The following is a 15,111-nucleotide window of genomic DNA, read 5'->3' as shown; positions in this document are numbered from 1 at the left end:
TACTCTGAATACAAGTCATCATATGAGGCTGGAGAATGTGTAATTGGATCATAACTGCTATAATGATCATAGCAATTATTCATGGCACAAGTACGTGAAATATCTACTGTAACATTTAAAACTGGGCCCAATCGTTAAGCCAGTCATCTTAATTAAAATGACATTTAAAAAACTTAATGTTTAAAAAAATTTGACACACTAATTGCATTATGTCTCAGTGTTATTATCGCAAACTAACAGGACAATGACCCCACAGAAAACCCCTTAAAGTCAATGCACTCAAATTGCCCTTTAAATCATGTCATTCCCGGATCCTGATACTTTTGAGATTTTAAGAACTTTCAGAGGACACATTTATGTAGCAATTAGTGCTTGTTGCTAACATGGCAATGAAAGGACTTGCATGACTATGTTTGATAGTATAAATCTATCCAGAGCCCTGACACATTAGAATGAGCAAACATCAATATAGCATTATCAGGGTTATACTTCACTGATGGCCAAGGAACAGTGTACCATAGACAAATATATACAAAACAAGACTTCAGTTTCACCAGGTAATGCTAAGCAATCTACAGCTAAACAATTCATTTCTCCTGGGCAGCATGTCAGCAAAATACCAATTTTTCGTAATTTTTCAAAACATAAACACCAGAGTCAACTAATTCAATTCTGAATTACATGTTTAGAGAAAAATAAAAGTATATTTTTGGCTGGGATTGTAGACAGGGTGTATTATCGCAACTGATCAATATATTAATGTTTTCTTCTGGGCCAGTGTCTTTAGATGTATTGGAAATCCATGCTGAAGCTCTCGGAGCTGTGGTGAGCTATTGTGCGCTCGATTACAGTCCCTGTAAAGTCCACGCGTCGGGGCTATCTCTCCAGTCCACATGGTCACTTTTAGTGAAATGAATTGAGAGGACTTACATTAATCACTAACCCTCAGTGGTGTGTGCATGTCCACGAATATTTCTATGTATGTATTTTTTATATTTCACATTTTTATATATATATATATCTATGTCTCCACACTGCTAAGCGTCTCTATATGTGGTTGTCTCCGCATTGCAACATGATCACCCCTGCCCCTTGTTAGTGGCCAGCCAGACACCACAGCCCACAATTACTTCCCCCTCCGACAGCCCCCCCCCCAAACCAGAAGCCAGTCATGTGTAAACGCAGTGGAGGCAAGTAAACCACTAGCCGCAATAGATATTTTTTCTAATAACTATTTTGTCTCCAGCCGCCCCGAAGGATTTGGTGGCACTCCGAGCGCTCTGCCCACCGGTGCGGAGTGTGGCTCTGCGCTGGACACACGGACTGGGCTCCTGGCCAGGGGCACACACCGTTCTTTAGATGGCGACACATGAGAAAAAGAGTGGGGGCGTGCAGATCACATCAGAACATGTACACCTAATGAGGTAATTAGACTACAAGATATGCGTCTCTCTGTCCTTTATAGATATTTTTGTACATTTATTTTGTATTTCTTTTTTTTTTCTTCAAAGTATAAATTTTGGCAAATGCTTTAGGAGGATATGGTGGAGAGCAAGGTTGTTGTTGCACACTTGTCATATTTACACACACTCACACACTCATATACAGCTGTGGATTGGACGGTTGGTTGAAGGTGGGATTTTGTGCAAAAACACACAGCTGACAGGATGTCCATGAAGCCCTTCAGCCTCTCAGTCACACACGTGTCGTGTCCTTCATGTCGACTGTCTCGGATGTAAATGTGCTTTGTGTGTTGCTGCGAGTGTCAGAATGTGTCAGTCAGTGTCCACATGTGTGAATGTGTGCCTGTGTCGCGTGTATGCAAGTACACTTTAACGAGACTCTGTGCATGTATGTCTGCGTGTGTGTGTGTGTGTGTGTAACTTTATTTCTATGCCTTCACGCAGTGTGCCCACAGTGGCGTCTTAGGGAGGGGTAGTGTAATGAGGGTGTAGAGATTTTGATTGGGTGGGGGGGGTGGGGTTGGTTGGTGGGTCGGAGGAGCTGTTGGCCGTCATGATCAGTCGGGGTAGATAAGGAAGCCGGAGAAGGTGCTGTACTTGTTGGTGTTGCCCCCATGCACTTTGCCCCCGTCCAGCTGCACGTACACCTCGTCCCCCACGTCCAGGTGCAGGATGACGCTGTTGGAGGCGTAGTCGTAGTTTTGGTCGGCGTCCTGGGCAATGGCACTGGCCCTCACCTGCAGCGGTGCACAAGAGCAGCCAGACAGGAAGGTGACCAATCAGACCACAATATTTGGTTTATACTAAACAATAGGATACTGAGCCCAGTTTGTGGGTGGCGGGAGATATTTATTATGCAAAACCTTTTTTATTAAGGGGCTGAAAGTCCATCAGATCATGCGCTTCAATCCATTTCAGAATCATTATCATCACATTTGAATGAAGCAATTATTTGAATGGAAAATAATAGTTCATACATTTAAGAAACCAAGGTCGAAGACAGACAAGAAGTCAGACAATGATGTTAAGGCTCCAATTCTCACATTTCCCTATGTACTATTTACAACTCTGATAGTGTTTAATTTCTGTATCATTGTGCCCCTCGATATAGAGACCCTCCATAACTCACTCTGTGTGTGTATGTTGCTACCACAACCTTACTCCATACTAGAATCCATACTACGAGTTCGAAACAAATCTCATTTGCTTGGCTGCGAGATTGTTTAATTGTTTCTCCCCTGCCTTGTGGCATATTGAAGGGTGTCTCTCTGACAGGACTGGTGTCGGCTGAACGGATGGGCTCTGGGCCGACCTCGTGACCTCGTGACCTCTGCCTCAATTGAGAACACAACCATATTCTCTCCCATCGATCGCCACTGGAGCGCACCGGCTACTCCAACCTGTGGAATAAGGTGAGGGAATGTTGCCGTTGCATCAGCCCAGGCATTGTGCGACTCCGGACATGTGTTTGTGTGTGTGTATGTGTGTGTGTGTGTGTGTGTGTGTGTGTGTGTGTGTGTGTGTGTGTGCGTGGTATGTGTCTAGGGAGTGTGAGATGCAGTCACACACACACACACACACACACACCCACTGTACCACAGCCCTGGCTATTGACTTGTTGCATTTAATCCGGGTTGCACACACATCATGCATAATATTGACTGGGCTCTACATGCAAGACAGACAGGCGGACGGGTCATTTGCATTCAGTTGGGGAGCTCCGCCGTATTGACCTGCTGCAGTGGATCCGCTACTTGTTTGCTAACAAACTATATTGGGTTTACTCATGTGGACACACACAGACACACACCAAGCGCTCGTTGAGGAGACGCCAACCAGTGCACGGCAAAAGGGATTTTAGTGAACACGCCTGGCAAACACCCCACAGCCAAATGATGATTGACAAAAACTGAAATGATCCACGTCCACTGCCATTCTTTAAGCGTGTACTCAAAACGTGGACGCCGGTACGAATGCTGGAGCCGCGCTTATGACAGTAATGAATATGGGAGGGAGGAATTCAGGTGAGATGGCGGATCCAGTGACACGCGTCAGGCAGGCGCCGATGGCCTTGCCCGCCAGTCAGTGACCACCTGAGAGGTGGGCACTCAATCTCTGTCACTTATCCAGACACGCAGTGGGCACTGCCGTGATAAGGTGCGCTCCAACGCAACATGTGCTGCAAGTCAATGAGCACCATATTCCCCGCTGTCCCACAGCCCCATTTCTCCCCTTTGTTAATAGCCACAATCTCCGCAATAGGAAAAGAGTACAGTGCCGGCTATTGGATTTAGACCGCTTCGATACAGTAGTGTAACTCTGTTTGCATTATGTATTTGACACAGCACATTTTTATGCATTATGTGCTTTATATGTATTTTCCACATCTGACTGGCAAAATGTATTTTCAATATACACCATGTGCTTCCATAAATATTTAAAGTCCTATTTCTCTCAAAACACTGGGAGCCATTGCAGGGAATAGCTCAAATACTGCTCCACTGCGAAGAGTCCCCCTGCAAGAATGTGTGGCAATTATGTCCACAATCTACTGGTGTAGAACCGACACTTCATTGTAACCACATCCATTCCACCTTACGCTTGTAACCGAGGATGGGGTTCCGTGTTTTTCTTTTTTGTTTCTGCCCCCCCCCACACACACACACACACACACACTTCTTCCTCTCCTTGGGAAATGAAATGCAGGTCACGCAGTTTCTATCTGTTCGGACGCGTGTCAGTGAGCAGTGCTTGGCCGTGTCCCTGTCCAGTCTAAAGCGGATTGATTAACATGGCGTGGGGCAGCTGCTCTCTGGAGACGCCTCAGCCCTGCCGGCAAGCCCTGCGAGGAAAAACTGCACCACCACCCCACTCCACATCGCCCCCGCCCCTTCCAGCTCACCTCCGAGTCACCAGCCATAATCTAATAGGCGCACTCTATTACGGCCATGATACAGTCTGCACATCCGCAATTTGCTGGTCAATATTCTCCAGTGTAGGGTGGTAAATGTTAGCCCTCATAATCCCATTGCAATCGTGGCCAAGGTGAAGGTGGACCATGGCGGCCTGCGCTCTGCAAGAACGATTTCATAATCACTTTTAATTTATTTATTTGTACAGGGCTGCTAAGGATTTATACATGTAGAACTCCGACGGAGAGCCAGCCTGATTGATTGTGTGCGGGGCATCGACAGAGGCGGTCAATATGACGTGTGCATCATCGCTGTGTGTGACAGTGATGGTCCAGCCTGCCGTCCCCATTGACTCGAGGCGTGTGACTCTGTGCTCATTATTCCCGCTAACCGGGTGAGGGGCCACTCTCCCCCAGGCATCCTCACCAGGCTCAATACTACAACACTGGAGCTCACTCTAATTAGCACAGCACATTTAAGGCCCATTTCCAGACGCACGTCGATTTGGGTCGGATTTTTTGGGTACGTTCGGTGGCTGATATACATTAGATGGCTCATGGTTTGGCCCACTCTCTCTCTTTCTCTCTCCCTCTCTCTCTCTCTCTCTCTCACACTCTCTCTCTCTCTTTCTCTCTCCCTCTTTCTCTCTTTTTCTCTCTTTCTCTCTCTCTCTGAAATGGCTATGGGAAAGAATTCATTTTTTTTCTGCCGGATGATTCTTTTTCTAGAGCATTTATCAAATCTAAGTGAAACGAAAGCCGGGCCCTGACGGGGTAGAGCAGCGGGGAGACTTCGTGGGATTACTGTCGAGCGCGATGGAGATGGATATTGACATGGGGAGGCGTTGCTTGTGAAACCGCACGCTGACTTGATCTCCACGCTGGCTGTGAGCAAGGACCCTCGGGCCTGCCTCGGGCTTCCTCTGCCAGGGCTTTTCATTACAGGGGCACCATTAAACGAGCAAGAAAGACAAAGACGGAGAGAGAAAGAGAGGGGAGAGAGAAGAAGAAAGAGAGAGGAAGGAGAGGAGGAGAGAGAGAGAGAGAGAGAGAGGGAAGGGAGGGATGCCGGGATGCTTGCTAGTGGGGGCAGTGGTGAGGAGTGGGGGGCTTGGGGGGAGCAGCTGGCGTTTTATACACAGGCGGAGATGTGTGGCGGAGGAGAAGAGGGAGTCTGGGTGGAGGGGGGTTAGGATAACAGACTGATCAAGCGAGGCTATTTTGTGCGAGCAGGGAGATGTGAGGGTATATGAAGTCTTGTTTTTATCAGAGGGGCCGTGCTCGGCCGGCAATAAAAGTGACAGGATTCATTCGGGGTGATATACAGACCTCTTAGAGCGGAGACAATGGAAAAGTAGCTCTTAAACTTACCTAAGGGACCCACTACATGATAGGGGTGGGACCAAGGGGAGAAGTCAAAAGTGCTGGGAACTGAACATTTATTAAACACAACGCAAACCTTGAACAGGAGCCAATATAACAGCAAGGCAAGCTAATCAAGTTTAATTGTTCTCCCGATTGTGATTGTTAGTAGTTAACGTGATAGCATCTCTGTTGCACTTCATTTGCCACCGCATTAGAAATGACACAACAGTTTCTTGGCTCTTGACTGCTGCTATATCGAATATTCCAGCATGGCTTAATCCTTTAAAGAACAGACACAGTCCTCAGCCAGTATATTAAGGTAGAATTCAGAAGCCAATGACTCAGTAATCATTTCATTATACAGTGGTTACTTCTTTGTTCGTTAATCTACAGTTAACCCTCAGAGTCAGCACAGCACCTTATTATTTTTCAGCTGAGCTCTTTTAAAGGCATCTTTCTTGGAGACATTCATTATTACAGGAGCTGGTCATTAACAGACAGGCAATGGCATTTTCAACACTACCATGTGAAAGAGCTTGACCTTTCTGTGATCTATTAAAAGAGCTTATGACAGCTGGAAGGGAAAAAAAATCAGGAAAGCGATTAAATGAAAGAGAGAATGAAAATGTATATTATTCAACTTTGCTAAATGTATTCAGGAGGGAGCTCAGGAAAAATACACCATCGAGCTTTGGGACCATAAATTCATAGATTAACAGCAGCAAACACATTAATGGTGAGCAGGGGGAAATACTGCCGTTTAAAAAGGAGAAACACAGTGACAGGAGGTGGCATCCTATTCTTCACATCGCCCTATAAATCACCACTCAGCCATTAGCATTAAAGAACTGACCCTGACAACTTCTCATCATTACAACTTGCTACACAATGATGAAACCATAATCCCTGGTGCTATCTGCTCCCCCCTCTTAACAAATCTGCACACATGGATCACTCATAAGGGCTCCCACTTCCAGACAGCTGACTACAAATGGAGTCAGTAAGCTATGTAACCTCCATGTGATTCTAACTATGGATGATAGAAACGTAAATACAAGACACTGGCCTGGCACATAAATCATTGGCGAGTCAGTACAGACAGTATTGACTTCTCCTTATTCAATCCACGTTGGCCCAGAACCAAGAAAGTGAACGCTGAGCCGTTATGAAGTAATGTGTGAATAGCAGTGGCAACCTCGCCGTAATGTCAGGTAATTAATTCATTTTAGCTACGGCAGCCAGTGTGATGCAGCGCCGCAATGAACGCTGCCCATTTTTCAGCATGTGTCACTGGTTCTGTCACACTGAAATTGAGTGGGCAATACATTGAATTAATTAATGGTAATATGGAGAGTCTGGCTCCATTAAATATTGAGGAAGGAGGATAAGGCGCAATTATAAATACATCACTAATCTTTTCCCTGTCTTTGTGGTTTTTCTTAATGAGTTGTAACATGAGCATCGCATATTATGTTGTGGTGGACAAATTATTTTTCCACATTTACAGCAACGGTCACGTTTTAGAGTAAAGGGCCAAATTCTCAGCAGACATTGTTTTACACCCCCACCATAAACAGAAACACACCTTCACACACACACATCACCACCTATCAGATAAGCTCCTACAACAGTCTGTCAGCTACTCATTATACAAGTGAATATACACCAGATTGCAGAACAATGCTGATTTCTCTTTGATGGAGGCTTGGACACCAACAGCAGTCCCTGATGATCCCATCTTCAGACAGAAACCATAGCTTTCACCACTGTCGCATCGCTCATGCCGTAAAGGGCAACCATGAGCAGCTCTTTCCTCAGGCATTAAGGAACAGCAGGATTTCACTCAAAGGCAAAAGGATTAAGAGCCTATGACAGGAACACGGATCTCTGACAATTCTCGAGGCGCGCCTGCGAGACAGTGTGATTTTTCCCCCCCTTCTACAGTAACTAATGCCTTAAACCAGGCCTTAAGGAGCTCTCTCTCCTCCCCCCTCTCCAGAGACCAGCCTTCACCAAACATCACCGGCCCACCGCAGATGAGGAAACCTGCCTCTTCCAGATGGAGACGCAGCGCTTCCCCTAGCCAGGTGGGGTTGCATGCATAATAAACCCACGAGGCATCACTAGCACAGTCCCTCAATTAATTAGCGCGCAAATGTTCTCCGACGTTCAGAGAAGCGAGTAAACAAATGTGGTGTTTTGTCGAGACGCTCTATTGTTGGGGGCTGCGGCATCGGTGGCAGTGCGGGGCTATGTGGCCGGCGTCTTGTTAACCTGTCTGCCCGTGACACGCTTGGAGCCTCTCCATCTGTCTTGCGGGCGGCGCGCTCATTCCGGCCCTCGCGCGGCCGGCCTCCCTGTAGCCTCGTCTCTCAGCCCTCTGTCTGCGCGGCTGTATTAAGCCATCTATCTTCCTCTCCTTCCCTGATCTCTCTGTCAAGCAGCCTGTCTGCCTCCCTGCCATCCCCTTACTGTCATCCCTCCCTCCGTACGGCCCCCAGGCCCCCTCACCACACCACGCCCCACCCCACCCCACCCATACCCACCCCAACTCTCTCCGAATCATGGGCCAGGAGCACCACCCCTCTCTCTCCACCAAGCCCTCATATGCCTATGCACTCCCTGACTAACGTTAGTCATGCTGCGTGGAGTCATCCCCCTTACAATGTGGCTAATTGGGCAAGGTGCCAGCAGCGCGACTGGAACCGATTTACTCAGTGGTGTCACCTGGTTCAAAGCATATGGCTGTGCATACTGATGATTATTTTTTTCTCCAACAAAAGGAGTTCTGTTTTTAAAAAGAATTCTTAAAAAATGTCATCTCTTCATAAAAAAGAGAATTGACTTTCAACAACTACAACTGGAGATATTTATATAACCTGTAGATTGTAGATTGAAGATTAACCTTGAATTGGTTTGAAGAAAGTGTCAGAAAGCTGTCAAAAACCTATATCAAACATACACATACATATCAATTGACAGGTAAATAGAGTCATGGGAGAGATTAACTGTCATCACCCTGTAATCTCCCAGTGTAATACAGTTGACTATTAGTTCCGCACAGGCTCAACTTGTGTGTAGTACTATATGTACTATAACAGCCCTATCTATTTGCATTCATAAAACACCTGCAGTCCTCCTACCTGCCTTCATTGCGAATTCTCTGGAAGGCACGCAACAAACAAAGGGTGCGCTTTTAAATACCACCAAGCCACTGCCTGACACTGACATGGCCCGAGGCTCTTGAGCCGTGCTCTGGGCGTTTGGGCTGGAGAGTGGATGGAAGCCTTTACGTCGCAGCCACACATTTTTTCCCCCTCTCCATTTTTTTTTTTTTTTTTGCCGCATTACACTACTGCTGGCTCCCCTCCCAGGGATCATGAGAGGATATATTTCATATCTCAAGCCTATCAAGGTTGTAAAGTGAGACCACCTGATGGGCTGAAGATGGACCTGGATGGGGTTAAATAATTAAGTTGAATGAAAAGATAATTAATGGGCAATCAATGAACATGCAGGAGACGGGGGTATGGGTGGCGGGCAGGGGGATCCAATCTAGGCGATATGAATGATTTAACAGGAAGAGAGGACTTGAATGACAATACACAAGTCTGCCATGGGAAGCAACCACAGGACGTGTTAAGTGTGGTTTTACTTTGATCCCCGGTATCTAGCAGCTGTGCACACACACACACATGACTGCACACCAACACTTGAGTGTACACACACACATGCACGTACACGCGCACATACACACACACTCTCTCTCACACACACACACACACACACACACACACAAACTCAGAGACAGACATCTGTCATACAAACAAGGGGTGATTGCTGTTGTGTGAAAGGAAGTGAATCATAGCGTAGCTTTTGCTATTAAAAAAGATTTGTATGAGGGAGGGGGAAAAACACAACAGGCCAGAAGGGAGTGTGCTGCAAAAAAAAAAAAAATCTTCCATCTTGCATTTTTTTCTCCATCTTTCACTTCCTCTCCCTCTATCAGTCTTCAAATCCTCTGCCCCATTGGAGATTTATCTCTACTCCTTCCCTACTTTTTTATGCCGTTTCTGTCCACCCTTCAGACTTTAATTAGTGCCAGGGGACTGACGAACTGGATGAGTGACCTGTCAATTTCACATGTAGGCTATTATTTATTTAACTGATGTGTAAACTGACTGGGCCACACTGGACAGACGGTCCGGCTGTGTGTGGCTGCGCTTGCTTAAAGGTGATAATCACGCTCCCAAATATGTTATTAATTAGATCCTTCCTTCAGCTGGCACACTGTGGTGCCATTTCATGTGCTTGGTTGGAGTCACTGAAGGGATCATGTGCTAATTCAATGTCCCTGATTAGTGTCCATGTGGGTCATCAGTCGTCTTTTTATTTTACTTAAACGTTTCAGAAATGCCAAGACATTCAAGAGATCCAGAGGGAAAGACGAGACAGTTAGGCCCTGTATATTTCTTATCATATGCTCTTGACAGTACGGCTGGTAGAAAATCATCACCTTGTCAAGTCCACTTTTTAAAGGTGGTTATTTTTCATTTATCATTGCCTTCCCTTCTCTCCACCTTCTCCTGGTAAGCCGATCTGCATGTTCCATGTCCTCTGTTTGACAGAGCACTCCCCGCTGTCGAGCGCAACGCTACCTCAGTTCGACTGCCAGCCCTGCCCTCTGGTGCTGTTATCTGAATGCTATGCCAAAACAACTTCTGCAGTTCATCCAATTAATGTCTTTCAAGATTAAAATATCTCAGATTGCTCCCTAGCAGTCACCAGAAAGCACAGGGTTGGGGTAAACTGAACCGCAACTGAACTAGCTATGAACCGCCTCCACTACATGCAACACCACGAGAGAGTAATAAAGTCAGACGACATTTTAATATCAGTCTAATCAACACCTTCCTAAAGATAAATTATAGGAAGGAAGGATTTCAGAAATTGTAATCTGTGACGTGGTTAACCCTTATTCAACTGCAGTAAGTTTCAAACCCCTAGCCACATCACTGCCTGTGGTGCCTGACATACTCCGACAACAGATGCTTTTTATGTTTAATCACGGCAAGATCTGTCTCTGTGTGAGGTGTGCATGTCTATATGTAGGATACACGGAAGTGGAATATTAATGTATCACTCATGGCAAGCTCTGTGTATTTGCAGTGGAGGTCCATGTAATGTTTTGTAAGGCATTGCTTACAATGGGAGCCAATCGTCTAAACAATGGTTGACTTGAAGTCTCTGATGTGAAATGTGGTCTGCCACTATTTCCAAGTTAAACAGGTAATCAATGTTTCTATGAACAAAAATGGTAAACTACTGTACCTCTGCCCCATGCCCATATCATAGTGATAATGATAAGAATCCTACGACCTGTTGCCACAACCTAGTTTTCTGGAGATGAGGACCAACAAGTACCACCTGAACTTCAGCAACACCCATCACTTTAACTTGTCTGTGTCTTACTTTTTATTCACAAATCAAGTGACCTGTTGCTCAGGTCAGACTGTCCACGTGTGACAGCACTAGGGGTTGGTGTACTTCATTGGACCTTCGCCAAAACACCAATCACTGGCTTTATTTGATCAAGACATACATGAGAATCCCAATTAGTTGGAATGGAAAAGAGCTCAAAGCCAATTAGAGAGCAGGGTAAAGGTTAAACTGCAACACACACACACACACACACACACACACACACACTTACAACAGGTGATTGAGTGAAGACGGAGAGAGGGGAGTAGATGACAGGACATTTACACAGACACATATGGCGGTGCGCTGACCTGCCCGTTCTTCTTCAGGTCGGCCCACATGCTGGTGCCGTCTCCTCCCCTCATGAGCACGTGGTACGTGAAGTAGTAGATGCCAGGCAGCGGGCACGTGAACTTGCCGGTGCTGGGCTCGTAGTAGTTGCCCACATTGGTGACCACGTCGTCAAACTTGAGCACATCCATGCCCTCGTGCTGCTTGCGCAGGCCTGCATAGAAGGCGATCTTGGGGCTGTAGAAGGAGGGCACGTAGCCGCCCGGCCCGGGGCCCTGGGGTCCCTGCGGGCCAGGCTTACCCGGCTCTCCAGGGGGGCCCGGGGGTCCTTGCGGGCCGGGGATCCCGGGAGGCCCGCGCAATCCTGACTTCCCCCGGCGGCTCATGAAGTCGGGCGGTGGCGGAGAGACGGCGGTCAGCTCGTTCTGGGACGGGGTGTACGGGTCACAAACCATCCGGCAGCTGCCCAGCATCTCGTAATGGCTGCCTTGGCCACCAGCCCCTCCCGCTTTGGTGCTGTGGACCAATAAGGGAATGGCGACCAGCAGCACCAGGACCATGGCCACGCCCACACCCGCACCTATGACACGCTTGCGACGGCTGAGCCGGGAGGCGGCGAGCGTCAGGAAGTCCTCCTCGCCCTTCGACGGAATAGTGCCCGCCACGGTGCCCGCTGGGGTGATGCCCTACAAACTGAAAAGTCTGCAAATGGGATGTGAACAGTGTGAATGCGTGCGTGTGTGTGTGTGTTTGTATGTGTATGTGAGTGTGGGTGTGTGTGTGTGTGTGTGTGTGTATGTGAGTGTGGGTGTGCGTGGGAGGTGGATGGGTTGGGTGTGTTAAGGATTCGGACACAGAGATACGTGTTTAGCACAAGACAATGGGGAGGGGGAAATGGGATGAATTTATGGATGAGATAAGAGGACTTAAGGGAGCGGGTGGCATATAGAGAAAGAGACACAGAGAGAGAGAGATTATGGAGAGGGAAGGAATGGTGTATACATGGTAAGGAAGGAGAAGAGATGGTTCAGTGAAGGGAAGCAAAGGGGGTTGGGGTGTTAGAGGTGGAGAGGGGTGATGTAGAGTGGAGGACGAGGGAGTGGCAGAAGAAAGAATGACAAAGAAAGAGAGGGAGAGAGAGAAAGAGGTTAAGGTAGACGTACACATCTGTAAGCAGTATATGGACCACTAAAAATGGATTTTCTCCATGTCCATGACACCATATATTACCCCTCTTCCTCCTTGTTTCTCAGTCTTGAGGGTATTTTTTATTTTTTTTTAAAATAGCATTTGTCCCTGCGGTTCACCATAGTCCTTAATCAGAGCAAAGGTTATCCACTCCTCACTAGTCAGACAAATCCTTTCCGCCTCCTGCATTTGCACCTACAGTTATCTCAAGCCCCACAAAGGCAGTTTAGAAGTGCCCGCTTATTGCCTCTTTGCTAAGGGAACAACTCAACAAACCGAAGTTCATTAACTATGAGCAATTAACAGATGACTGGTTTTGTTTAATAAAAGATAATTGGAAAACAGTCAGATATTTATAATTCTCAGACATTCCTCAGGAGGATCTTACACCTCCGAACAGAATTGCCATCAAATGTATTTCCCTCTGACAAAATAAAAGAATTCAATATATATACAGATCTCAAGTCAGATTTTAATGGGTTTCAAACCTTTAGTGTGGCCAATTCCACGAGATGACACAGCAGACACTAATAAAATCTGCAGTCCCTTGCTATCTTTTATGACTCCTACTTGTGTAAATGTGGTTTTCGATCCAATCTTGTGGTTTCACTTGTGGCCACATCCACAGTTGTCTGTAAATTGGTCTGGACCACAATAAAAAAATAAAATAATAAAACCAAAACCACTGAATCAATCTCCCATCACTCTTGATATAATTTAAATATAAAACACACTTTTCCACAACCATATCAGTATTTATATTCCTTACTTCAATCAAAAATACTTGATCAATTCGATATATTGTGGAAATCTATTATATAAATGGGATATTTGTTAATTGACTATGACAAAATACAATTAGACATATGGAATATTTAAAAAATAAAAAGTAACTTACATAGTGTTTAGAATGAGCCTACAATCGGTAACGTAGGACACCTTTTCACTTTAGAAAAGATTTTACGTTAACTTATTTTTTACTGGCCATCCTATGTATGCAGTTGATTAGATTGGGCTATTACAATATTATTATGAGACTGGCCAGACATCTTTTAACCAAAACACTTGCTGCTTCTTAAAACATGAAATTTCCACGTTTTTCACGAAAACAGTGCTTACCTTCCGTCCCTTTGTCGTTGTTGAAGAGGGATGTTTTTCTGAAGTCGAGGTTCTAGATCAAATTGTAATCCTCTGTGAAATAACGATCGCATTTGGTAGAGATCTGAAACTTGAGTATGTCGAAGTCGCGTAAGACATCATCTTCAAATGACTCCACTCCGCCCAGGACTGAGAGGAAGCTTGGAGAATGCGCGCACAACTTGAAACAGCAACGGAAGCGAATAGATAACGAGCGCGGCACCTGCACCCAAGAAACTCCCCAAACTCTCCAAATCTGATTTTTGACACCAGAAACAGTATTGGCTATTCTACAAATTCTGTAGAAGACTAGTTTACATGTTATGATTAATAAATCGCGGGCGTTAATGAAACGCACGTAATATGCTAAAATTGTCATACATTAGGCAGAAAATCAAAGTTACCATTGATCCTAATTTATGTGCTAAATTTGATCAAATTTGAAAGAGGGGTCGTTCTTCTCAACGAACATGCCACGGTTTACAAAACGCGAAGGAGTTTTCGCCACAGCACCTGTGAGATCTCAGAGCCCATTATGTCTTCCTTCCTGTCGCCCCCTCCCTCCCTCTCCCTCTCTCTCTTTACCTCTCCGTCCCTCTTTCTTGTCTATATTTTTCACACGTTACGTGTTACCCATAGCATGTTCAGGGAACTAAGTGATTAGCATCCTTCATGAGATACTGTATTACTCGCTTGTGGTGGTGAAAAAATAATTAGCCAGGGAAAATCAATAGAGATGTGTTAATGATGTGAGTGTAAGGCATAGGGTAGCACATCCCGCGTGCTGCTGGAGCCAAGAGTGTTCTCAGGACCATTGTCAGTGTGGCTCCGTCTCCCCAGTTTCCGACCTCATTAGTGAAAGACAGTGCCACGGAGAACATTGTGTTTTCGCTTTTACCTAGTTCCTCTCTATCCCTTTTGACAAACAAACTCACACACACACCACTCACACATACACACCACTCACACACAAACGCACAAACACACTAATGGCTCTCAGGAGCAACTATTAGTACATGTTTCCACAACACTGTTGGTGCCATGACTTCCTTTATTTTGCACCATTCCCTTTCATCATGACATCTTATTGGCTTACCTGGCGAGATTGACATTTGATTCTGAGATCTCTGCAGGAAAATCAAAGCCCTAAATGTGTTGCAGTAACAAGCCTATGCACACACAAATGTATGATGGAAAAGGACAGTGACCAAACTGCCTCTATCCTGAGCACCGAGTGGAAAGGCTCGGGAGCACATTACAGGTTCTGATAGGGGC

At 45.9% G+C, this 15,111-nt stretch overlaps 1 protein-coding gene across 1 annotated transcript; it reads right to left on the bottom strand.

The window, feature by feature from the left end:
- Positions 1–1,898: 1,898 nt before the first annotated feature.
- c1ql4a (complement component 1, q subcomponent-like 4) lies at positions 1,899–14,343 on the bottom strand. Its single transcript, XM_042097998.1, has 3 exons — positions 13,819–14,343; positions 11,532–12,213; positions 1,899–2,200 (listed from the first exon to the last, which is right to left on the bottom strand). Exons 2-3 carry the CDS (start codon positions 12,069–12,071, stop codon positions 2,021–2,023), a joined length of 720 nt encoding a protein of 239 aa, XP_041953932.1. The 5' UTR covers positions 12,072–12,213; positions 13,819–14,343; the 3' UTR covers positions 1,899–2,020.
- Between the last annotated feature and the right edge of the window lie 768 nt (positions 14,344–15,111).

The sequence above is a fragment of the Alosa sapidissima genome, chromosome 7 (genome assembly GCF_018492685.1).
Source record: "Alosa sapidissima isolate fAloSap1 chromosome 7, fAloSap1.pri, whole genome shotgun sequence".
NCBI lineage: Eukaryota > Metazoa > Chordata > Actinopteri > Clupeiformes > Clupeidae > Alosa > Alosa sapidissima.
This window is presented reverse-complemented; position numbering and strand designations above follow the sequence as displayed.